At 45.7% G+C, this 26,092-nt stretch overlaps 1 protein-coding gene across 2 annotated transcripts in view; it reads left to right on the forward strand.

Annotated features, from left to right (window-relative positions):
* The window catches only part of ATOSB (atos homolog B), a 436,391-nt gene that overhangs the window by 348,802 nt on the left and 61,497 nt on the right, over nt 1–26,092 (forward strand). For both annotated transcript variants that reach the window (XM_078674669.1, XM_078674668.1), the window contains one exon: nt 7,517–7,675. In XM_078674669.1, the coding sequence (XP_078530795.1) occupies nt 7,517–7,675 (159 nt within the window). The remainder of the gene's footprint in view (nt 1–7,516; nt 7,676–26,092) is intronic.

Consider the following 26,092-nt stretch of genomic DNA (forward strand, 5'->3'; position numbering starts at 1 on the left):
CTGGGGACACTGCCCCGGAGCACGGCGGGCAGGCCTCGCTTTCTGAGCCGAAGCTAGCTGGCCACGAAGAGGGCCAGCAGATGTGGCAACATGGCCACCTCGCACCCACCATCTCCACCAAGAGGATGCAGGCGATTAGTGAAGCGATGGGGGAGCATGAGTAGGCCTCTGCAGTTCATTGCAAGCTACAGACCAGGCCGCCAACACCTTTGCAATGGACAAAGAGCTCCTGCTGAAGACCGCCACCACCACATGGAGGACTATGTTTCTGGCTGCCAATTCCAATGGACCTCCACCATTCAGTGGTGGAGTGGAGACCCCACAGACCCCAACCACTCACCAGGGGAGGAAGCCGGACATGGGTTTCTGTCTGCGGACAAGAGGGCCGCAGATGGAAACCCAGTGCTATCTCCCCGCTCCGTCTGGGAAAAACATCTCGGGCACCAAGTCAGCCATCACAGGAAACGTGCAGGGCCGCTGCCTCGAAGGTAATCCAAGTTTCACTTTTTCATTTTGCCAGTGAGAAGTAGTCGTAGCAGGATTCAGAGTAACAGTGGCAGTGTCCGGAAAGTTGGTAATGGCCAGGGCCCACATCTGGACATACACAGGGCACTTAGGGCAGTAAATGCAAAAACAACAAGCCACTTGACTGGCAAGGTAGTCCTCATCAAGACTAACAGTATGATAGCCATGTATTATCTTAAGAAGCCAGGCAGCACCAAACTCCCCAGCTCTCTCATCCAGTCCAGAGATTTTAGCGATGGACTTTCCTCCACAATATCCATCCACCAGCGAAGTACCTTTCGGAAGTTCACGACGATTTTGCTGATCTCCGCAGGATGCAACAACAAGTTCACTAATGGGAACTCAGCCCTCAAGTCCGCCACCAGTACATCTACCGTTGGTCACGCCCAGAGATAGACCTTTTTGCCATAGCAGAAAACACCAATGGCCAAATTTGCCTCCAGGTTACCACACCCTTAGTCAAGGGGCAATGCGCAATGGATGAGTTGGTCAGGGATATTAGCCTGCTTTTCATTCTTTCACACTACTTCTGTTTGTGGTCCAGAGGCTTCGGCAGGCATCTCTCACCCTAATTCTTGTGGCTCCCACCTGGGTCCGCCAACCCTGGTTCACCTCTCTGCTCTGCACAAGATGCTCCCCAACATTCCAGACCTTCTCCCGGAGAATCATGGAAAAATCAGGCACCTAGATCCCACGTCTCTCAATCTTCACATCTGGCTCCCGAAGTCGTAGAATTTAGGTATCCTAATCTTCCACCAGAATGAATTAGCATTCTCAAAGAAGTGCACATGCCTACTACCCGTGTCTGTTATGCTTCCAAGTGGAAGATGTTCGTCTACTACTGTAATTCAAAATGCATTGACACTTTAGCTGCCCAAGTGCCAACTGTCTGCTACCTACTTCACTTTTAGTTTGGTTTTATCTTCCATTCGTCTACACTTAGCTGCTGTAGGCGTCTATCTTCGGAACAGGCAATACATCTCCCTCTTCAGAAATCCATTAATTAAAGCATTTATGTAGAATCTTGGGAGAGTCATTCCTCCTCGAGTCCCACCAGCCCGACAAGGAAACTCCATATTGTAAAGACTCATGGACCCTTAGTTCGAAAATGTTACTTACCCACTAAGCATCTGTTCGTGGCATTTAGTGATGTAGATTCACTTGCACCCACCCTCATCCCCGGGCGCCTGTGGCCACTGCAGTGATCTTTCTTTCTCACTCTTTGCATGGACATTTCTGTATACATCGCTTAGCTTAACATTCCATCCTCACCCTCCGTGCAGGGAAAACTATTTAGCAATGGAGACGATAATGAAGCGCATTGCCAGAAATAGGAGGATTCAGTCAACTACCTCGGGTCTCAAGACTTACTCGAATAAAAACAACTTGCATTCATCTAAGCACAACAATAGATGGCAGGAGTATGCACAGCATGTGAATCTACAGCACTACATGCCAAGAACAGATGCTTACTGCGTTGGTAACATTTTCATTTCCTGGCACACCTAGGGTTCTTGCCCCTAATTCACCCCTTGCCATCTCAAGTCCCATCTTGGCCTAGTTCTTGGGGAAGTTTTCATCAAATAATCTAGCCATCCACTGAATCCCAGTTGCCAAATAATACAATTTCAGATCAGAAAACCCCATTCCACCCTCCAGCAACTGAGGTTTTTGAGTTCTCAAAGCTCTGTCTACCTCCAGCCAAACTGAAGTCCCCCAGGTTTGTCTATAATTCCCTGAACCAAGACCTTGGTATCCAGATGGATTGATTTACTAAAATAATAGAGCACCCTTGGAAGCTTTCCCATTTTAACCAACTCAATCCTTTCCATGACTTACAGATGTAGAGTTTACCAGAAGTCTGTACTTCCTCTTAAGTTCTGTATTGTGACTTCTTAGTTGCCCGACATCATATCTTCAAAGGCATGGCATAGCCCCACTCCTAAGTATCAAATGTGTGTCATCACCACCTAAGACTCCTACAGGCTAACATTTCAGGTCCCAACTTCCTATTCAAGGCCATGAGGAAAGCTCATGTTTTCGACCAGTCAACATGGATGCTGGATAACTCGCCAAACTCCTATAGATGTTTCACTTTGGGTTCTAGGCCTTCATTCCTGTTCTTCAAAAATATTAACAGGTCGTCGGCATATAATGATAGAACATGTGGCCAGCCAGCACGAAATATCTCTGTCTCTGTTTTCCTTTCTCAGTCCCTCAGAAAAGGGTTCTATGGTCAAGGCCAATTAACATGGAGGAAAGGGGGCAACCTTGCCATGTCCCTCAATAAATTGGATATGAGGAACAAATCACCCCACTCGTTATGACTCTGGTCTTGGGACTACAGTACAGAAGCCTAATCCATTGGATCCAGTTTTTGCCCCAAACCCATGTGTGTAAGGGCCCCATATCTAAAATCATAAATAGAGGGGGTCAAACAACTTTTCTAGATCAACCGCTAGGACTATGGCACTGGGTCATACATCCTGCGGCATGTCGTCTATTATTCTCATAAAGTGTTTAATGTCAATAGCTGTGTTTCTTGAGGGTCTGAAACCATTCTGTTTCCTAAGTATTAGTAGTGATGTCCGGTGCCTGTGTCTCATGTCATAATACTTTGCTCAAAATTTAAAGTCTACGTTCAGTATGGATAGGGACCTATAGGATGGCTAATTAGTTGGGACTGTGCATGGTTTAGGAATAGAGATTGTCAGTGCTCAACTTGTAGAGTCTGGGAGTGCACCCATATCCCAGGCTACTGAATACATTTTACACACATGTCAATGTGTGTGATATAGAATTTGGCATGCAAACAATCCATAACAGGGATGTTCACAGAAGGCTACCAGGGCCTGTTTAATTTCTCCGTCTGCTATGAGGTTTCTCAATAACTCAGCGGCCTCATCTGAGACCATCGGGAGAGTCAACCTGCCTAAGTAGGGGCGCAAAAGCCTCTGCACTAACCTTGTACAATTTATAGTAATACTGTCTAAAGGACATGTGAATACTAACTTGGTCCTGGAATGTCTATGTGCTGTGAATTTGAGTGATCGCAAAAGAGTGGGAGGAAGGCAATCTCTCTCCTGCATATATGCGGCCAAGTATGCCCTATAGGCGAGACACCACAATCTCTCAACCACGGAGGCAAACCTCCCCAGCAAATTTAATAACACCTGGTTCTTATCAAGGGTTCCACTGTTTCTGTTTCCAATTCCCACAAGGACTTAACCATTCTGTTCAGTTCCATGGTCACCGTTTGTCATTCTCCCACAACTCAACCAGTACAGTGACCACTTATCACTGTTTTAAATGCTTCTCAGTCAGTAACTGGGTCATTAGCCGTCCTCTGAGTTTCATGAAAATAATTCGTATTTGAGTCTTGTAGTGATTCCTGGAGCACAGAGTCTTCCAGGGTCCGACCCTGTAAGGCGCCAAGTGGGAATTGGTGTGGCTGACAATCAATTTTAAGAATCCGCAGGCTGTTGTCCGGCAGGGTCCTCCCCATATTCTGCCTGATGTGCAGCTAAGGCTGTGTGTTCGAGTCTCAGAACCTGATCAAGAGAGGCATGGATGTCTTGTACTTGGGAATAAGATTATTCTCTCCATATATCCACCATCCACCAGTCTGAAAACCATTTCAATAAACCCTTAGCTATTCCCAAGGGCCAGGCAGCTGAATGATTTTGGTAATGATCTATCTAAGTGTCCATGTTGGACACAGTTAGTGTCTCTCTTGATCACCATGGGGTCTGAGGGCAATTAGCTAATCTAAAGGAGACTATATCAAGGAACTGCTGTTGATTAAAAATTAGGTGTATAGAGACTCCCTAGTGTCACCTCATTGCCATTCAACTTGTCATGTAGCAGCATATAGCACCCAGTGTATGTATTCCTACTTGTATTGCTGTGAAGGGTATCCTGGGGCACACCCAAATCAGGGCTTCCCTGACATAGTCGGAAAAGGCTGAATCAAATACTTGGCGCTACTGACTTGTAGTTGGACCACCTCTTTTTACATCCAGAGTGTCTTCTGAAGAAAAATCACGTGTGCCGCTCGTCTCTTTGGATAAGCATGAATCTTTATTGTTTGGTGGTGGAACCCATTCCTCTAATATTCCAAGTAAAGAAGAAGTGATTGTTCGATGTGGGTATTACAACTCCACTAAGTTCTCCCTACATATTAATACCTCCTCCAAGTCTCCCAAAACAATATTTTTTCATTTTGTTTGACCGTACGCTCCATTTTCAAGGAGTTAAAATATTGTAATCAGTATGTTGGAATCATCAAAACTATGCAATTCACAACTCCAATTCTCCAGGACCAAGACACAATGATGCCCCGTCCAAACCTTTCCAACATCAAACTTTTAAAATTGACTCCCACCCATGGGTGTTATCGCCCGGTATGAGATGTAAGGGGTCATGGCCTTTCCCATTTTAACATGGATGCTTCTCTCAGCCTGGCCACCACAAATCCCTGCTTATGAATACATTAATTATGTGGATAATGGAATAGTCTGAAATCTCTCCACCAGGCAACCCACCAACCATTTCTCAAGGATTCAAATAGTTTCATTTTGCTGCATTGTAGCACGTTTTCCACTACATGCAGCACGTGCACATGGTCGCAAGTCAGCCATCAGTTATAACTAGCTTGTCATTGCCCTTAGAATTAGAATTGTCTAAAGTTGAACTTTCTTCACTGTAACTGGTCATAGATGATTGTGGACTGACACCACCTTCCTCTAAGCTGCCCTCTCAGCCTTCAACTGTTGCTTCATGGGACAATTTGTAGTACTGTATTCAATCCGTAATCTGTGCCTCTTTCGATGCTTGTTTGGGTATTTGCCAGATCCCATTGTCCTTTCCAGCTTTTCACTTCTGAAGCCAACCCCAGGCTTCAGAGGGTTCTGTAAGGAATATCAATGTTCCATTAGTCATTAACTTCGGCTTGGCAGGTATCCGCACCATGTATTGGATCCCTGTTTCCCTCAAAGATGTCTGAACTTCCTAGAATGAAGCTAGTTTGAATTGCACAATGTCTGTATAGTCTGGAAATATCAGCACAGATATGTTTTCTGTTTTGGAGGGGTCATTTAATCTAGTTTTCTGTAGAATCATGTTTTTATCCTGGTAAAACAACAGCCTTGCCAACACCGGACAGGGAGCACCAGAAGGTCATAGGCCTTTGGGTGGAACTTTTGTGCACTGTCCAGTTCCATTGAAACCACCATATCAGTTATCCAATTCTCACAGAACAATACCCTGTATGTCTTCTCAATGCCTTCAGTCAGACCCAGAATTCTGATGTTGTCCCTGCGGTTCTATCCCTCCGAGTCTTCTGCCCTGTGTTCTAAAAACCTTACTCTCTGTTCGGTCCAATAGCTGCATCTGAACTGAGTCTGCAGCTGGTTGCATTTCACTGATGGAGGCTTCTGTGTTTTTGACTCCGTCTTAAAAGCTTTTGTTGGCCCCTGCACAGAAGGCCCAAATCAACAGTAACAGTTTCAATCTTAAACTCCAGGGTCTCTCCTAAAGGCGAAGACCTGCCTGAATCCTCCCCACTGGAGGATAGGCTTCTAGACAATTATATGCCATGCAAGGCAACCTCCCTAACATACAGCAAATTGATAAACAACACCCCAAATTGATAAACAACACCCCAGACACCCTCGTACAGCTGTGGACAAAATGGGGCTTTGATTTGGGTGGGCTAGAGGGTGACGAATGGGCATAAGCACTTACCTCCCTCTGGGTAACTGCGATCATGGTTGGGTTCCACCTGGTGCAACTTAAAATCTTACTCAGCGCCTACTTAACTTGTTCAACATTAGCCAAAATGGGTAAAGTGCAGAGTGATACTTGTCGTAGACGCTGTGACCAAAAGGGGACCTTCTTCCATACCATCGGGGGTGCCTTGTCATACTCCCCTATTCAATGAAAATGAATTTGAACAATCAGGAAGCATTAATAATCAGGTGTGCAGGCTTTGGCCCAGTCTTCCCACCATCAGCAGGGTGTGCAAAATCTGTACAGGTTCTCATTTCTTATATTTAGCATTGAGAGACTTGCTGCTACTACAAAATAAACATTGTGTGGAAACAATGGATCTCTTCTGTACTGTGTTATGACTGGGCGTTTAACAGAATACCTTCGGAAACAAATAAAACTGTCTGCTGCGCTAATGTGTCGGCCTGTGTGCCCTTCACAGCCATGTCTAGTTAAGGTGCAGAAATCCTCAGAAAATAATCTGTGCAAGCGGAGTACATATGAAGTTGAGAGAACTGTCTCATCAATAAATTAAAATAAACAAAAACCCTGTCAATAGAAGACAAGAAAGAAAGGAAAATAGTCTGTTTAAAAGATTAAATACTGTTTACACAAGGAAAACAAACAATGGTAACAGCTTTAGATGTTGGCAAACACTCAACTTACATGCCGCAGTCAGTCTGGACATGCTGAACACACACACACCCGCGCACACACCATCAGGCGGCTCTTGGCAACCGTGCGCTCATTTTCACTTCCTCATTGCTATCAGTGTTGTGGCCTTTTCTCATCTAAGGTCGGTGGTGGGTGGGAAAAGGGTGGATTTTTGTCAGATATGCAGCATCATTGTGGACCTGTAATGATGTGCAACAATGACGAAATGTGGTGTCATCTCTTATTTTTTTGTTTCAATAAAAAGAATAAAACAAAAACAATTGAAAAACGGACTCTCCATAGCTAATTTTCTTCTCATTTCCTCTGCAAACCAAGGTTAGTCCTGCTGCTATCTTGCCGCTTGCAAGGCTTGTTCATTAAAGTCATTGGGTATTGGGCATCTTCTGCGAATAATTAGATGTAAGCCACAGACCACTGAATTGTTTTCAAATTGAATATGTTGTTTAATTTCTTGTCAGAATTGTTATATTGAATCTTGCCATTATGCCAATAAAAGTAATCTCCAAACAAAATGTGCCTACAAATGCGGGTCTGTTGTTTCTTTCAGGAATCCATATTAAAAGGCAGGTTTGCACCGTCTGGCCGCATTGAAGGGTTCACAGCCGAGATTGGAGCCAGTGGGTCCTACTGCCCGCAGCATGCCACCTTACCTGTCGAGGTCACCTACTTCGACATCTCGGAGCACAGCGTGCCCTCACCCTTCCTGGTATGAGAGTCGGGGGGTGCGAGCTTGCTATGGCGTGGTGTGTGCTTGCAAGTGAGCTTTGGTGTGAGTCCTGTTGTTAACAGTGAGTCAACTACCTTTCGGGTCATTAAAGAGCAGTTTTGTGGCAGGCACATACACATAGCATATAATAAGAGGCATCAGGGGACCTGAGTGGTAGCGATAGGGTTAGTGTCACAAGATAATAGACAATTTAATTTTAAATAATTTATAAATAATTTCATTATTTTTTAGCAACGGATGAGAATTGGGGTGCCACACATTTTTTTAATGAATGTATCAACCTCTATATTTCCTCCACGAGGAATGAGTTTTCTTTTAATTAGTTTTTTTTCCGGCTTCTTTAATGTTCGACTTTCTGTATGTATGCTGAACCGAGAGGTTGCACATCACAGAATACAAAACATGTAAATGAATTAACATAAGAAATATCCACCTTTTGTCTGAGATGGGCCACTACAGAGAAGGCTTTACATTATGGAGATACCTCTGCAAACAAAAGCCTTTAGGTCACTATAATAAAAACAAATATTGGGGGGGGGGGGTGTATTCTTTGAGTTAACAATAAACTCAATGTGACTTCAAAGTAAAGGGTTAGGCCGTGAGTATCTATCTCTGTAAGATATTGGAATAGGGTTTGGGTAGGGCTTTGGGTAAGTGTTATTGTAAGGCTGAGAATTATGATCACGCCTTGGGGCATTATTAGGGTAATGATTAAAATTAGGTTTCAGGTAAATAGGAATTCGAGATGGGGCTGGTATTGGTATGGGAATTTAAATGTAATTCCTATTAACATTTTCTATAAAGCTGCGTTACTGTATGTTATCTCATGTTCAGTTTAATTTTTATTTTTTTTGAGTCTTCCTAGTGGGTTCTTCATAAAGTTACTTTTTTATTAAAGTTTTGTTTATTCCAACATAGCTCTTCATTGGTTGACCAGCCTGCTGTTGCATAGCAGACAGAGGCTTCACTAGAAGACCTGAAGGGGCCAAGAGGCCCGGATGTGCTGTTTTTTAGGTCTTGCCTACTAGACAGCTTCTAGCTGTCTGCTTCCTAAAGGCCTTGTGTGGGCTATAGCATACACTGGCAGTGGGCTTATATCCCGCCCCTTGCTTACCATTGGTTGGCTTTGTTACTCTAATTTGCTTACTACTTATTTGATGGCTTGCTTTCGTCTTCTTATGCGTATCCATCCCCTGAAGCATATCCCAAAGCCTGGAACAACCTACCCTCTTCACTTCAGAGCTGCCTACTTAGTTCTTGAATTCTGTAAGAAACTGAAGAAACCTTAGCCTTGGTCCACACCGTAAGTTCATTTCAGCACCGGGATACCATCCCCGGTGAGTTGTGCACTCTACAAATACCCACAACATATCCTATTTACCAGCTTTCTGATTGACAAATTCCTCACAATTATGGAACTACTTTTCTTTCTTTTGCTTTTAGCATTACAAGAGTGTACATAATTTCAAGCTCTGTCCCTCATTTGCAGCTTTCCACTACGAAAACCCGCTCCTATCCTGCTCGCTCCATGTTACTCCTTCACCACACCCTCCACTTCCCCCAGCTTGTCTATTCCTGGCTTAAAGTGACATCATTGCTCCCTCACCCACTCCCTGGTACTTTCTCCCATATACTTCCCCACCTGCTCCTCTGTTGCTTCACCACCCCATGCTAACCTTTGAAAATAAATTTAATTTTAGCTTTTTGGAGTGTCTGGCAAATGTCACTTGCTGCTTGGTTGCTTCATGTGTCAAAATCTGTGTTTTTATTTTTTATTTTTTTAATTACCGCCCCAAAAATCGTACTCCGTTTTGAATTGGTAAATTAAAATAAAAAATGGCTCCTGTATGCATGGTGAATAATGCACAGACATACATCATCAGGCACAACTATGTAATGACGCAGCCACCAGATGCAGCCACATCATCTCATCTTTTTTTCTTTTTTTCCCCCAATGCTACAGTGCATTAGGAAAAATCAGAGGCAAAAGGTTGAGACCTATTGGCTTTGTCAATGGTTCTTCCCTCTATATACTTGTTAATTCTGTCTCTCCCTTCTCTTGTTAATTGGTACCTTGACTCACACATACATGCCTAGTTATTATTTTTCTTATTAAACTGAAAAATACATCACTCCTATAATCCAAGCTGTGATTGTATTTTTTCTTTCAGAATATAAAAGTTTGCTATAAAAATCATGGGTGTAGCTTTCACTTTTGACACTAACCCCCCCCCTGCAGGTCTCTGATAGCTCATAGTTAGTATAATTATGTTTGAGGCATGTGTGCCTTTAGATACCCATGCTTGGCATACCTACCATCTAGTGTTTGGTCTGGATTTCTGCAAGTTGTTTTTCTTCGAAGAAGGTATTTTGCGTCACAAGGTATGGTGCATCCTCTTCTTGGTAACAGTGCACATGGGCATTGACTCTATTTTTAGATTGTTTTTTTTCAGCCATCGGGTTTGGACGTGTATTACGAGGCCCTGGTTCGAGACTGTTTAGGGATCCTTTTGGTGCATAATCCACTCTAACCTCATTGGTGTTGTTTCGAACGTGTTTTCCTTCCTCGCATGTCGAAGTTCGGAAGACCTTCCTTCCTCTGGTCAGCAAGTTTCATTTACGCCCTTCACCCGTTCTGGCTACCCTTTAATCGAGTTCGAGTTCATCAATGATACTCTGCTAATATAATGGACACCATTTTGATTCTGCCCCTAGTGCCATTCCAAGGATCCGCTGACCTACAGTCACAAGGTCTGCAATCTGTGCTTATCCCCGAGCACAGAGAAGAAGATTATGAGGCCTGTCGATCCTTTCGATTAAAAAAGACTGTCCAGGCCCTTCGGGCATGGCTCGGAGAGATGTAGAGATGTGAAATTGAACACACGCCCGATATCTTCGGGCAGGAAGATGTCGAACAAGAAGAAGATGATCTTGAGGCCTCTGCAGCTGAAGAAGAAGGAACCTTTTTGGTTGGAGATTCGGACTCCGACTTGGAGATCGATTTGGAGTCACACAATCTGCCGCCGGGTCAAGGTGCTGTGAGTAATCAAACCCCTCACCTGCTCACATTAAAACTCTTGGTTTCCACAAAGCAAAAGGCTTCCGGCTGCCACTGCCATCTGACCATGGTTGGCACCGAGATTCAGCTTCAGCTGCCCTGCTCTTGGGCTTGGCACCGAAAGCACCAATAATGACTTCCGGTTCCACGCCGAGATTCCACCTCTTCGGCTCCCACCTGTCCGGCTCCGAAAAGTAAAACCGGTTTAGTTCCAAAACCTTTGGCACCAGAACCAAAACACTCCCCAAGCCTATTTTGGAAACCATGCAGGAGAGACTTGATCCAAAACAAAAACAGATCCATATTCATCCAGAGACTGGATGCATTATTACAAAGACTGCGTCAGTGCCTTTTGCCAAGCGCCACGGCCCTTGAAGAAGAAGAAAACGGACAAGGCTACCAGTTCCCTGCACCCAGTTCCTCCTACTTCTCCATCTCACATGCCAAGCCATCCACGGCCAGTGGTGCCATTTTGTAGGCATGCCCACTAAGCATGCAGGTCTCTACAAAAAAACTTGAGGGATTTTTTCGGGGTGGAGAAGCAAGGAGGGAGGGTAACACTGGGGGGGCCGAAGGGTATGGGTCGGGTTGACTGACGAGCATCGCAACAGGAAAGGGTGCACGAAGCATTAAGGAGGGCACGCGGAAGAAACACATTAGGTTGGAGCAAAGCGAGAGATGGGAATGTGGGGGGAATGTGCGGGTGGGAGAGAAGCACACAGATGGCGAAAAAGCAATGCCGGGTGGGATAGACACACAAGGGCATGGGGAAGAACAAGAGGGGTGATGTGCGCATGGGAGGCATCTGGAAAACATGCACTCTCATAAAGTGCTGAAAGAGAAAAATAGCGCCTGAAAACTGAGCAGTGGAAAGTCCCAAGTGATAAGTCTATTTTCTAGGGGTGGGACAAACACAAGATAAGGAACTGAAGCCCACGCGCCCTAATGCCTTAGAAGCAAGCAAATTAAAGCGTCAATGAAGCCAACCAATGGTATGTAATGGGAGGGCTCTGAACCCACTTTTAGCTAACAATATGTCTCACAACAGACTGCATGCGCTATCTTAGGCGAGATCTAAAATAGACTCCATGCAATTCAAGCAAACTTCTCAGAAAGGAGGCTTTTTAGATTAAATCATCAAATATGGTAAGACTTCATCTCACCCCCAGATGGGTTGAATGAATGATTAGACTATTAAGGTCTTCACATACCTCCATGAACTAGTATGAATGTATTAGAATGACTGTGTTCAGTTATGTGTATTCCATACATTGATACACCTTTTTCATTCTATTTATCATGGACATATTTGCCCTAAACAGATTGTGTCTATTTGTTAGAGTTGAATTGTCGCTGTCGTTAGTTTGGTGGATAAAGAAACTGACACTTCTATTCTGTATTCTTGATTAATAAATAAATACAACTTTTGATTCAATACACACTGGAGTAGTATGTGTAGTGCTTGGATCAAAGAAGATTTACTTGCACATGGATCTGTGTCTACAGGACGGTACCCTACTATCAGCACATTTATGGAATATTAATAATGACATTATATACATTGATCTCATCATCATTGGTACAGTTAGCAGTGACTCCTGGGTCTTCAGTGATTTACTTAACAAAAAAAATATGTTGCAGAGCTAGCCCCTGCTAGTAGCTTTGAAGCTGAGAATGAGGCATCTTGCTTCACATATGTTTATTTCTCCTTAATCAGGCATTTTAAAAGTAGAAATTGTTATAAAATATGCTTTTGGTTTAAAGCTACACGATCTACTGTGTTTTTTATTCATGGTAAGAAACATTTTAGCAGGTGCTTTAAAAGAGTTTGCAGTCTTTTTAAGGTCAGCAAGTCACCCACCAATCATAAAAACCGGGTTCATATTGTGCATAATGTAAAATAGATGTTAGCGCACTATTTCATGGGCTTAACAAACACTGTAGTTTGCTTGTGGTTAAATTAATCTTCATTCGCTATATTCATGTGTGATTAGTCAGTATATGAGCCGTCTGGACTCTACGCGAATCAATGCTTCCACCTTGATGCCACCCAAAGGACATGCGTGGATACCTATTATGATAATATTCCTATCACTCATAAATGTCATGGGCAGGGGCACGTGCACAGGTATGTCTTCAGTCCTAATAATAGGGCTAGCAGTAGCTGAAGCACATTTTTGTATTATGCACCCATGTTTCTGCCCATCTATTCAAACGTAATGGGTGTCCCTTCAGAAGAACGCAGAGCGTTTCTTTAACAAAGGGAAAAAGAGGGAACTAAGGTTTTTTTTGTATGATGGTCCTCTCTTCAGTGAGACTCACACCAAGAGTTCCTATATACAATCCATAACCGACCCGTAATTATTTAGGATGTGCTGGTCCCATGACCCTAAACTAGACACTAACATGTTGGGATAAGTAGGTGAGCAGAGCACCAAGTAGAGTTGCAGCTGGGACGGATCTTTGAGAAATATGTGACTACAAGGCGTCCCCCTCGTGCCCCCTTGGGAGCCGATGCCCTGTTAACGTGCTCCCTGAAACACGGTTGAGCCCACCCTGACCTTTAGGAGTTGGGGTGAGCCCAATGATGAAACATGTCACTATTCGAGTGAATGGGGCTATATGTAGAAAAGGGTGCTTTTCCTTTCCCATCCATAATTCCCGGTCGGTCATATATTGGATATAGGATCTCTCGGTGTGAGTTTAACTGAATAGAGGACCTTTGTTAAAGAAACGCTCTGCCTTCTCCTGAAGGGACACCCATTATGTTTGAATATATATAATATGTAGGATGTGTCCCTTCCTACCTCTTTTTTGAGGACCTCTCTACCCTTCTAGGGCCTCTATGGGTCCCTAATTGTGTAAAATAGACTGACCATCTATGACACACAATTCTGACTACCGCCATACAGTTTCCTTGTATGGCTGGCCCAAACAACGTCTAATATCGCTGGTACTGGCTGTTGGGTTTTGGTTTAACTTGGATCAGACTATGTCGGGCTACAAAGGTTTTGTATTAAATGACATTAAAGCACTAGACACCACCTCCAAAATTCCCTTATTTAGGTTTTTCTTTTAATTTAATTGTCTTTCTCAATTCTTTATATTTTTAATTCACTTATAACACTCTTTCGATTCAGAGCAGTGACACATTTTAATAGTCCTTAGAAGTTACCTCAAGCGCTTAAACTCAAAGTTGAATTTTCCCCACCAATCAATAGTGATTCTTGTCCTGTTTTTGTGAATGAGCCCAAAATGAGATCACTTTCCTTAACCCCTCAAGCGGTAGGTTATAGTTAAATGCACCATTTGTAAATGTATAATATTTGGCAGCCTACAATCCCTTCATAAATGCCAGTCTCTAGTTTTCTAATTACATATGACTTGTCATGTCTATACTCGCCTGTGATGTATCCACTTAACTATAATTACTTATTACAGTTAACCTTTGACGTCACAGTAGAGCCAGCCACACTGGTGAAATACAGGACATTGAGCATAATTACAGCTGCAGTTTAAACCAGGAAAACGGAAATGGGCTTTTCCTTTTTTCTGATCTCTTGTTCTAAAAAGAAAAACTGATCAGTAGAAATTAGATATTTATGTTAACATATTTATATATTTCCACTCGAGGTCATTGCAGTAAAGGTAGAATATCCGCATGTTTCAACACAATCTAAATCACACATTTTTAACCAGACTTGCATTCGATTGGTTCCAGTATCTTTATTTTTTTATTTAAAACTCTTTTATTGTGTTTAATTTCACAGTACAGGTTCTGTTTTTATTCTGATCTGCAATGAATATGAAAGATCAAGGCACCCAGGATTTAAGCAGTTTGGTGGAAAGGTGACATCTATTATAAGGAATAGTGGCCCACATGCATCAAAGGAAAAAAAGGTCGCAAACAGGCAGATTCACAGAATCTGCCCCTTTGCAACCGGTATTTTTGCATTTGGGATGGATCATCACAAATGCAAAAATCGCAATTTGAGAAATCGCAACATTGCGATTACTTAAATTGCGATTGCATTTAAGAAATCTCAAATTGAGATTCCTTAAATGCAATGCATTAAAGTAAAAAAAACTAGCGATTTCGCTAATAGGGGGAGCAAATTACCATGAAGTTGAACTTCATGGTAATTTGCAAAAACTTTGAAAAGTGCACTTTTCGAAGTTCCATTTTACACACATACATGCCCTTGGGGCATGTGTGTGTGCAAGATGTACTCATATGCAGATTTCAGGGGTGCAACAGGGTGTCCTTTTGACACCCTGGCACCCTTGAAATTGCATTCTCAATTTGCGATTCTCTAATTGAGAATCGCAAATTGAGAATGTCTTCCCATTCATTCCTATGGGCCTCTAGGTCCATAGGAATTAATGGGGTGGTATTCTTTAATTGCGACTCGCAATTTGCGAGTCGCAGTTAAGGAATGTTTAGAAATCGCTATTTTTTAGCGATTTCTACATGCATAGCCTTTTGCTATTCCTTATTAGCGAATCCTTATTTTTCGCTAATAAGGAATCGCAAATGGCATTGTTGGTGCATGTGGGCCAAAGTACCCACTGCTGCACCTTATAAGGATAATGCAACGCTCCTCAGAATTCCATGATCAAGTGGTTCATCTAGAAGGTCACTGAACACCTCTGTGACTTGCAGTATCCTTATAATATGCAGCAGTGGCTACTGTATTCCATATAAATTACATTTCTGTAGAAAAATATTACAAATGTTTGTTTTTTACCTCGAAGCTACCGAACAACCTATCTAAAAGCATATCCATCACCCTGGTAAGGTTCTTTGTGGTCAGGGATGCCATGAGTAGCAGCTTTATCTTCTGCTGAAATATTTTTGGGGTCTGGGCAAATCACACAATCTATGTATATTTCTAAATAAAAGGCTGGATGAAAGTGAGCACTTTCATCTTGCAACATGATTTAAAACATAACACACAAGAATTCCATTTTAATTAATGTATAATTGTGTAACAATGCTGGCAAGAACATACTTGAGTTGCAAGGCTGTCACTGTAATAAGTCCATCCAGTTGCCTAAGACAATAAGCATGTGTACATTTTAATAGTGTGTTAGCCCCTTACATTGGGCATCCCCTTTTCAAATGTTGGCAAAGGTCAATTCAGTATCTACCAGCATTGTCTTGTCCATGGAAAATTATCTGGTCGTGGAAGGGTGACATCAAAGTGACCCAACCAGGTAGTTAATTTTTGTCAATGGTTGTTCATTACCCTAAACTGCAACAACAGCTATATTGTTTTGTTAATCAAATCGTTTTGTACAAAGAGGAAAATTTTTGTTTATAATATTAATATAGCTCTCTAAGCTATCTGAAAGAGACTATTAGTTATTGATTCCTTACCTTAGAATTACCCCCAGGTGTTGGACTGGATCCGGAGAATTTTTTCTCAGTAGTATCCCTGTGCGTCAGTAGGTGGCATCGGTCGACTCCACGTTCTTCGTTGGCGTAGTGATCGCCGGGGTGAAATCACGGTATCTACTTAGACGCCGCCCCTGTGTGCTGACTTCAGTTCTTTCTTTTTCCGCACCAGCCAGCGCAGATCCGGAGAGAGCGTGCACTTTAGTCTTTTTGGCTGACTCTTTTTCAACTTTTTGTTGACATCTTTTTGAGTCTTTTGACTCCTGGTGCACGAGTGATGTCCCGTCCTCGGACTGGCTTCAAGCCTTGTGACTCCTGTCACAAGTTGATGTCTGTTACGGATCCGCACCACGTGTGCATCTGGTGCCTGGAGCGCAACCACAACCCGAAGTCGTGCTTTGACTGTCGGGCCATGAACCCAAAGTCATGAGCAGTCCCAAAAGCTTCTGGAAGTTCAGCAGTTGGCTTCAAGCCCGCTCAAGAGGAAGGTCGTGGGACCGGCCGCGGAGCCAAAAGCTTCTGGAAGTTCAGCAGTTGGCTTCAAGCCCGCTCAAGAGGAAGGTCGTGGGACCGGCCGCGGAGCCATCACCACTCTTCTTCCAAGTCTTTAGTCCCCAGGTAAGTCAAAGCACAAAAAGAAGGCGAAGAAGCATTGTCACTCTTCGCCTTCGCCCCGTCTTTTGACCGACGTGGGAGCCAGATCGTCGTTGCTCTCCGTCTCTGCTTTCAGAGACTGCTTCTGTGATGGCTCCACGCTTCCCTTCCTTTCTTGGAGCCGGAGCGTCCACAGCCCAGCTTCGAGCTTTCTACGAAGTGCTTAACACCATCTTTGAGCATCCTGACTCCACCGGTGTGCCTTCAGGTCCCACGGACTCAGTTGGGAGCCTGGGCCTTCGAGACCGGCGGCTTCGGAGGGGCCCGTGGATCCAGGCCTGGATCCGCATCGATGCCGGTTGACCTCACTGCACCTTCCCTGGCACCAATTCCAGTGACAATGCCCCGATGCCGGCTGTGACCCCAGCCGGCATCGACCCCAGCCTCACCCCCAATTTGGATAGGAATCCGGAGCGGCGTCAACCGACACCAGTACTGGCACCAACTGGTACTTTAGTACCACTGTTCTTTCCTGGCGTTCCTTTCTGCCCTGACTGGCAGCCAGAGGAAAGTGAGGGGGACTGAAAGGGGTCAGTTGACCGGCTGGAAGAGCCCGACTGGAGAGAGGAGTTGGGTGAAGTCAGTGGTCTGGATACATCCCCAGACTTGGTATGCTTTCTCCCCCAAACATGGCTACGGCGGAGGGAGCCTCCTACGCTGTGGTTTTGCGTAGGGCAGCTGTGGCATTGGGCCTTGAGCTTCCTACGGTGGCAGTCAGGTCTAACCCTGTGACTGAAGTGCTTCAGCCGGCAGCAGCCTCTTTGGAGCCCCTGCTCCCTTTCAATGAGGCCTTCTCTGACGTCCTACTGTACACCTGGTCCAAGCCCAGCACAGGGGCTCCTGTGGACAGGATGATTGCCTGACGCCACGGCCCGGCTCCGGGCGACCCACTTTTCCTCTCACAACACCCTACCCCAGAGAGCTTGGTGGTCCAAGCCTCATCCTCAAAAGTAAGCGCGTTCTCTACAGCTCCTCAAGATAGGGAATCCAAGAAGCTGGACCATCTTGGGAAGAAGATGCTTTCTTCTTCCAGCTTAGGACTGCGGTCGGGGAACATCGCATGTTTCTTGGGCCGTTACTCCCATTTATTGTGGGACACGGTTACGTAAGTGCTGCCACAGTGCCCAGTGGAGACCCGGGACGTGCTCGCCCACACTGTTGCTGAGGGTCGAGATGCAGCAAAGTTCACCATCAAGTGTGGGCTGGATACCGCCGACTCGCTGGGTAGGACAATTACCACGCCAGTAGCCCCGAGGCTCTACGCCTGGCTGAGAACCTCTGGCTTCTCTGGGGATGTCCTTTCTACCCTTTCGGACATGCCCTTTGATGGCCGTTGACTGTTTGGAGACAAGGCGGACAATGCGCTCGAGTGCTTCAAGGACTCTAGGACTACGGCCAGGTCCTTGGGCCTTGCAGCAACCTCTGGCCCCATGCAGTTGCCTTTCGCCCCTTTCTTGGCCACGAAAGGGGTGCTCTTCCACGTTCCAACCAGAGACACAGCCCTGCACAAGCCACTCCGCCTCTGCACGGCCAGGGATGTGGGACCCAGCGTCGTGGTCCCTGGGGCCAGATGGGACGCACGTCCACCAGTGCCCTCCCCCCCTGCAGCTGCCTCCAAACCTTCAGAGTCCCACTTTTCAGGACCACCATTTGCCAGTGGGCTACAGGATCCGCCATCACCTCCCCCACTATCATAAAATCACGTTGGACAGGTGGGTTTTACAGATAGTCCAAAGGGGCTACTACCTCCCCTTTGAGGCTACCCTTCCCTCCATGCCACCAACACTCTATTGCATATCGGAGGATCACTTGGCCCTTCACCATAAGGAAGTTATGGCTCTCTTGGCCCAGGGATCTATTGAGCGAGTCCCTGTGCCTGGAGTAGGTCATGGTTGTTACTCCCACTACTTTCTGGTACCCAAGAAGAACAAAAGGCCTGCGTCCTATCCTAGATCTCTGGGACGTCAACCGCTTCCTCCGAAAAGAGAAGTTCAAAATGTTGACATTGGCTTTGGTCCTGTTTGCCCTTGTCCCTGGCGACTGGATGGTAGCGTAGGACTTGCAGGACACTTATTTACACATCCCCGTCTTGCCTGCCCACCGGCTCTACCAGTGGTTCCCAGTAGGCCATGAGCATTTTCAGTTTATCGTGCTCCCCTTCGGCCTTACCAGCGCCCCTCGGGTGTTCACAAAAGTGATGGCGTTGGTCGCAGTTCATCCGCGCGGATCAGGGGTTCCAGTCTTCTCCTATCTCAATGGCTGGTTGTTACAACCAGCGCCAAGACGCCCATGGCTATACACGTGCTTTAGAAACATTTTAACATAACATAATACCGGTGTTTCAGCCTCTATCCCGGATTTCGGTGAGAATGACCCCGAGGCTGCTTCGTCTCATGGCCTCTTGCATCCTGCTAGGCGGCCACATGGGAGAGGCGAAGATCAGAGGCCTCAGGTCTCCGGCGGAGTCCAGGCTCCACATAAATCTTCTGGAGCTCTGGGCGATTAGTCCTTGCACTGAAGGCATTTCTTCCTTCTGTCAGAAGAAGAGTAGTGCAGGTGTTCACGGACAACACCACCGCCATGTGGTACTGCGCAAAACAGGGCGGGGTCAGGTCATGGACCCTATGTCAGGAGGCTCTTCGCCTTTGGACATGGCTGGAACATTGGGGCATGTCCCTGGTGGTTCAACACCTGGCATGTTCTCTGAACGCCATGGCGGACAAACTCAGCCGCCAGTCCACGATGGATCACGAATGGCGTCTTCCTTCTGAGGTGGTGCAAGGTCTCTTTCAGCAGTGGGGAGAGCCTTGGTTAGATCAGTTTGCCACCGAAGAGAACGTGCAATGTTCGCAGTTCTGAGTGTTGTCATTTCTAAGGTGGCACTGGCTCTGCTGCGCTTTTCATCGTGAGTGGAGTTGTGGTCTTCTATACGCCTTTCTGCCTATACCACTTCTGATCAGAGTGCTGAAGAAGATCAAGCCCGACCGGGCCCAAGTTATTCTTGTGGCTCCGGACAGGGTGCGAAGAGTCTGGTATCCTGAGCTCTTGAACATGGCCATCGATCCTCCGATCAGACTGCCTCTTCAGGAGGATCTTCTGTCGCAGCAGCATGGGACTGTCCTCCACCCGAACCTGTCCAGCCTCCACCTCCTTGCGTGGAGATTGCCCTTCGACACTTGACAGCCTTCGACTTTCCTCCTGAAGTCTGTAATGTTATCATGGCAGCCAGGCATCCCTCTACTAAAACTTTACACGCTTGTAGATGGACCAAATTTGTGGCATAGTGCGCAGCAGAGGTTGTGGATCCCCTTTCTGCCCCTCTTTCTGAGGTTCTCCTCTTCATACTTTATTTGGCCCAGCAGGGCTCTGCTCTGAGCACCCTTAAAGGCTATCTTTCGGCCATTTCGGCCTTCCTTTGCATTCCTGAATCAGCCTTCTCTTTTCAAGTCCCCTATTGTAAATAGGTTTCTTAAGGGCATTACTCACCTCTTTCCTCCTATTCCTTTTGTAATCCCTCAGTAGGACTTGGATCTCGTCTTGACTTACCTTATGTGCGCTCCTTTCGAACCACTACATAATTGTCCTCTCAGATTCTTGACGTTAAAGACTGCTTTTCTGGCTGCCACCACCTCTACTCGCAGGGTGAGTGAGCTTCAGGCTCTATCTTCTTAACCTCCTTTTCTTGCTGTCCATCCGGACAAGGTTGTCCTTCGCACTAGACCTTCTTTCCTACCCAAAGTGGTTACCTCTTTCCACATAGGACAGACCATCACTTTGCCCACCTTATTCCCGCCCCCGCCTCCTTCCAAGGAGGAGAAACTCCACTGTCTGGATCCAAAACTTGATTCAGCATTTTATCTGGATCGCACAAAACAATTCCGGGTGGACAATCAACTCTTTGTTGGCTATGTTGGCGCCAAGAAAGGTCTGGCCTTGCAAAAACGGACCATTTCTCGATGGGTCGTCCTTTGCATTAGGATCTGTTAGTACTTGGTGAAAAAGGAGCCGCCAGTAGGACTGTGCACCCAATGCAGTCCCAAGCCGACTAAACTGATCTTTAAAGTCCTTAAAGACCTTACAGCTAAGAGAGCTCCGGTGGCAGAGATCTGCTCAGTCTCACACTGTGAAGATCTTGCCGTTTTCTTTCTGGAAAAAGTACATACCATCTACAGCTCATTTCCTAGTACCGATTCTTTGACTGAGGGGCAGAGGCCTAATTCCTGTACCAACGCGTGCCCCACCATCTTCCCTGAATTGACGGAGGTGGAATTTGACAGGATGGCGGCTAAAGTAATATCAGGGTCTCCCGCCGACCTACTTAGGCCCGCACTGTTTAAAGACTCGGCTGTGATGTGTCTACCCCCCCCTGCGCCAACTCATCAGTATGTCGTTCGCCACTGGGACAGTACCGACCAAGTGGAAACAGGCCTATGTCACCCGATTTTGAAGAAACCCACCTTGGACCCTAATAAACTGGAGAATTACCGGCCGATCTCCCTTGGGCAGCCAAGGTGGCCGAAGCATACGCTAATAGCGTATTGAGCAAACATCTCCAGTTGGCCAACATCCTTGATATCTCCCAGAACGGGTTTCGGGCAGGTCATAGCACCGAGACTGCTCTCCTTGCTATGACTGAACACCTCCGCTCCATGCTCGATTCTGGTCAGACGGCGGCACTGGTTCCACTTGATCTCAGTGCCGCATTTGACACGATCTCGCACGGAGTACTGCTACACCGCCTGGAAGAGGCTGGGATCTCTGTCATGGCCCTTGTATGGTTCAGATCATTCCTTTCAAGTAGATCATTTAGGGTCGCTACACCTCCATTCAAATCCCAAGCTTATCCTACTGAGCAGGGAGTGCCTCAGGGGTCGGCTCTCAGCCCCACGCTGTTCAATCTGTATGTGCAGCCGCTGGCTGCGGTCGCCAAGCACTGGGGCATGACTATGGTCTCTTATGCCGACGACACGCAGCTGGCGGTTGCGCTTTCTGGGGAATCTGACCTCAAGGCCTCTAGGTTCAGGGACGGTCTGGCAGCAGTGGCGGGGTGGATGACAGCTAACTGTCTCCAGCTAAATGCCAATAAAACTGAGGTTTTAATTGTTGGCAAAAACAGCAATTTATGGGGTGATCACTGGTGGCCTTCAGTCTTGGGCAAGACACCTGTACCAGTTACTGAGGTAAAAAATCTGGGTGTATGGTTAGACCCCTCCCTCAGTTTCTCTGGACACACCAAAAAAGTTGCAGTCACATGTTTTGGCATTCTACGTGGGATCAGGCCAATCCTGAAATTTTTCGATGCTCCCACTAGACAGCTCATAATTCAGGCCAGCATATTATCCCGGCTGGACTATGCCAGTTCGCTTCTGTGTGGGGCAAATCAAGCTGAAGTTACAAGAATGCAGCGCGTTCAGAACGCTGCGGTTAGAGCCCTGGTGGGCCTACTTAGGTTCTGCTCGGCAATGGAAACCATCCGGAAGCTCCACTGGCTCCCAATGGCTCAAAGGATAGAATTTAAGACTCTTTGCCTATCCTTTAAGATTATCAAACAGTCCTCCCCTCAAATCCTTGAGAACCTGTTAACACCTTATGTTCCCTCCCGCTCTTTGAGGTCTATGGGCCAAAACCTGGTAATAGTACCACGTTTTAAACGTTGTAGAACTGGTGGGCGATCCTTCCGCTATCTGGCGGCAAAGCTTTGGAACTCTTTACCAGCTCACAGCCGTGCTCTCGATCATCTCCTTTCTTTTAGGAAGGCAATCAAAACGCACCTGTTCCAGCCTAGGCTCTAATTCGCTGTATGCTCCTGCCACTGTTTCTGCTTCCTTTCACTTTTCATGACAGTCCGTTTTTTTTTTTCTGTTGGTCAAAGCGCCGGGACGCCCCTTTGCTGGGGCAGCTGTGCGCTATAGAAATTTAAATAACATAACATAACATTCTTCCAGGGCGACGGGAGCCACTACTGCTTTGGGACACGGAGTTCCACTCCGTGACATCTGCCAGGCATCTGCCAGGCAGCCACGTGGGCAACACTAAACATTACTGCCTGGCTAGTCAAGTATGGAGAGATTGCTTCTTTGGCCGGTCAGTTCTCCAGGACTTTGTAAACTTAGTACGCAGACCTACCTCCAGGGTTGGTATTGCTGGAGTATCTATTCTAAGGTAAGGAACTATAACCAATAGTCTCTTTCAGATGAACAAGTTAGTTACCTCTGGGAACGATATATCTGTAAAAACATATATTAGTTATAGATTCCTTACTGCCCCACTCATCCTCCTCGTTTTGCAATCGGACTTCTAGAGTAAGGGCCTCCCTTTCCGGTGCTTATTTTGGTGCGCCAGTGGTCAGTGTCTTGCATGGCTCTGCGCTTCTGGCGTGGAATGTCTTGTAAAAGAACTGATGTCAGCGCACAGGGGCGACGTCTAAGTAGATACGGCGACATCATCCTGGCGATCACAACGCCGATGATGAACGCGGAGGCAACCAACATCACCTACGTGCAGGGTACAGCTGAGAAAAAATTCTCCGGATCCAGTCTTACGCCTGGGGGTAATTCTAAGGTAAGGAATCTATAACGAATACATGTCTCTTACAGATATATTGTTTTTTAGGGCAATAGAGCTCTGGTTTGTTCTTACCACTAACATATCTGCACCAGAGTGTAGAGTTCCAGCCTTATGTATGGCATTTGCCAAAGGTGTTAATTTACCCTGGGATGCTGGACTAAATAACCTTGGAAACTAGGAACATCAAATTGATTAACAATCCAAGTCTTCTCAAAGATAAGTATTTGATAATTATGTATAACACTAAGAAATTGACAATATATTTGTACCAATGATATTCTAGAATATACAAGAGCAGAAATTTAAATCGCTGAGGCACAATAGGCTAAGCGTTGCTGTTCACACAGTGTTACCATGCGCTCTATCTCCACATAATTGGACAGGGAGGGGATGGCAAGGGAACTGAAGCATAAGGGTGTCCGGAACTATGTAGAAAGGTTGATATATCTTCAAGAATTCAAACAAAATATCTGATTAAATATTAATTTGCATCTTTCCAATTGCGTGTTCAATTCTAAATTGAGAAGAGGGCAGCACATTTCCAGATTCAGATCTTCACTAAATAGAACTTCCTTCTGCTTTAACATCAGACTGGAATAAACTCCAACAACTTGATATCACTGCTACATGTCAAGTGTACCTTTCTCCTTCAACATAAAGTGCAAGGGGGGCTTTGCGAGCTCAGCTGTTCACTTACGATCAAACAAATAACCCATCTCAGTCACATATGGAAAACCTACTGTCAGTCTGTATGTACGTTTTTTGGTTCCGTTATGGTTCCCTGAGGCTGCAGTTCTTTTATTATTAATATACAGTATGCAATGACAATAATTGGAGCTTACCACCCCTTGCTCGCCAGAAACTGGATCTTACTCAGTCTAAAACTCCTTCCAGCCTAAGGTTAAGCAGTTCTGTTGTAAACCTGAATACATTTCTACAGCGCACTAAAGACTTTGCACTTTCCCAACTAAGCACTTTGCCCCGAATCACACTCCTCTCCAAAAGGTGAAAAGATATATTTTTTTAATTTTATAATGTAATATATTCAACTGAAGGCATTAGCTGTTTCCAAAACGTTGTTCTCTTGGTGATAGCGATCCAGAGCGATTGAATTCTGATGGATATTTCTCCTGTGGATAGGAACTTCTACCTGAATACTATTGACTTGTCTGGAAACTTTCTTCACAGCCCTACCCTGATAGGGGGTGGTGGGTCTGTTTAATGCCGGAAGTAGTATTCCTGTGATGTCGCTGACCCCAAAAACCACCCCCACTAGTGTCCCCACGTCTGTTCTCTTTTTTCTGTGCCTTCGACACAGTTCCTGGAGCTTGTTTCTCCTCAGGAAAATCTCTTGAAAGTATAACAACATGTGCCCTCCCAACAGGTCACAGGTTTAAGCCTTGTGGTGAATGTCAGGGGCAAATGTTAATGACCCCCACAACATCCGCCTGTGGTGCTTTGGCTCTGACCATAGCTCCAAATCTTGCGAGTCGTGCCAGAGCATGCACCCAAAGGCCATTAGAGAAAGGATACTAAGCTTTGTATGATTGAGCCAAGGTAAGTCAGCCAGGCTTCTCTCAGACTCCTCTATGCAGCCAGAATTGGGTTAGGCTCCCCAGCCAAGGGAAGTTCCAACATCAGTCCCAACACACCTGACCCCCATTTCACCACAACCTTCACTGGACTGTGCCCAGACCGGATCCAGCTGCTTATCTCAATGCCTTGCTTGAGAGATGTGAGATATGCGTTGGTCCCATTTGGGCCACCTTACCGCCCCATAGGGTATCTTGTGGGTTCTCAACAGTACTGCTTCGGTCCACTTGGTCGGCCGGCCCCAAATGAAGGAATTCCAGGTGTTTCAGACGTTTTGTGAATTCTGAAGGGGGTCTCAACTACCATCAATTCTAGGCAGCCCCTGTTCAGCAACAAACTTAGAACCTCATTCTGCAAAAGTACAGGGGAGAGGAGTTGGCCTAACGGCTAGGGCGCTCGACCTCGGACCTGGGGATCTGGGTTAGAGTCTCGGTAATGACGCCAAAACCTCCTGTAATTCTGGGCAAATCACTTAATCTCCCCGTGCCTAAAATGAAAGTAACTGGAAAACGTAAAAATGTAACATAACTGGAAAAATATGTAAAGCGCTCTGATACCTGATTCGGTTCGGGTCTAGTTCGCGCTATATAAAAAACTCCGCAAACAGGGCACATGGAAAGGATAGAGGCTGTGCACCTCATCAATCAGTCACTCCTTCTCAGCCACCACAGGAAAGCAGCTGTAGTTCTCCCTTATTGGGCCATTTGAAATTGGTGGGAGACTGGGCTTCTCTTTTTCTACAGGCCTAGAGGTTCATAGCATTGGACCACTGAGTCATACAGATTATGGAAAAGGGGCATACACTACCCTTCCAGTAGTCCTCTCCTCTGAATCCCCCTCCCTGTTTAGAACTTTCACAGGAACACCCTCTACTCCAGCATGAGGTGGCAGCCGTGAAGTCGGTGCCAGAGCAGATATTTGTTCAAAGATACTACTCACTGTACTTACTTTTACCAAAAGACAGCGGGCTGCATCAGATCTGAACCTTAGGGTCTTGAACCTCTTCCTGCACAAGGAGAAATTCAAGATTCTGACCCCTGCTACGTTTTGTATGGCGCTGCAAATTGGACACTGACTGGTGTCACGCGACTTGCAGGACATGTGCTTCTATATTCTGACACCGAAG

This window comes from Lissotriton helveticus, chromosome 2_1 (genome assembly GCF_964261635.1).
Source record: "Lissotriton helveticus chromosome 2_1, aLisHel1.1, whole genome shotgun sequence".
NCBI classification, from domain to species: domain Eukaryota; kingdom Metazoa; phylum Chordata; class Amphibia; order Caudata; family Salamandridae; genus Lissotriton; species Lissotriton helveticus.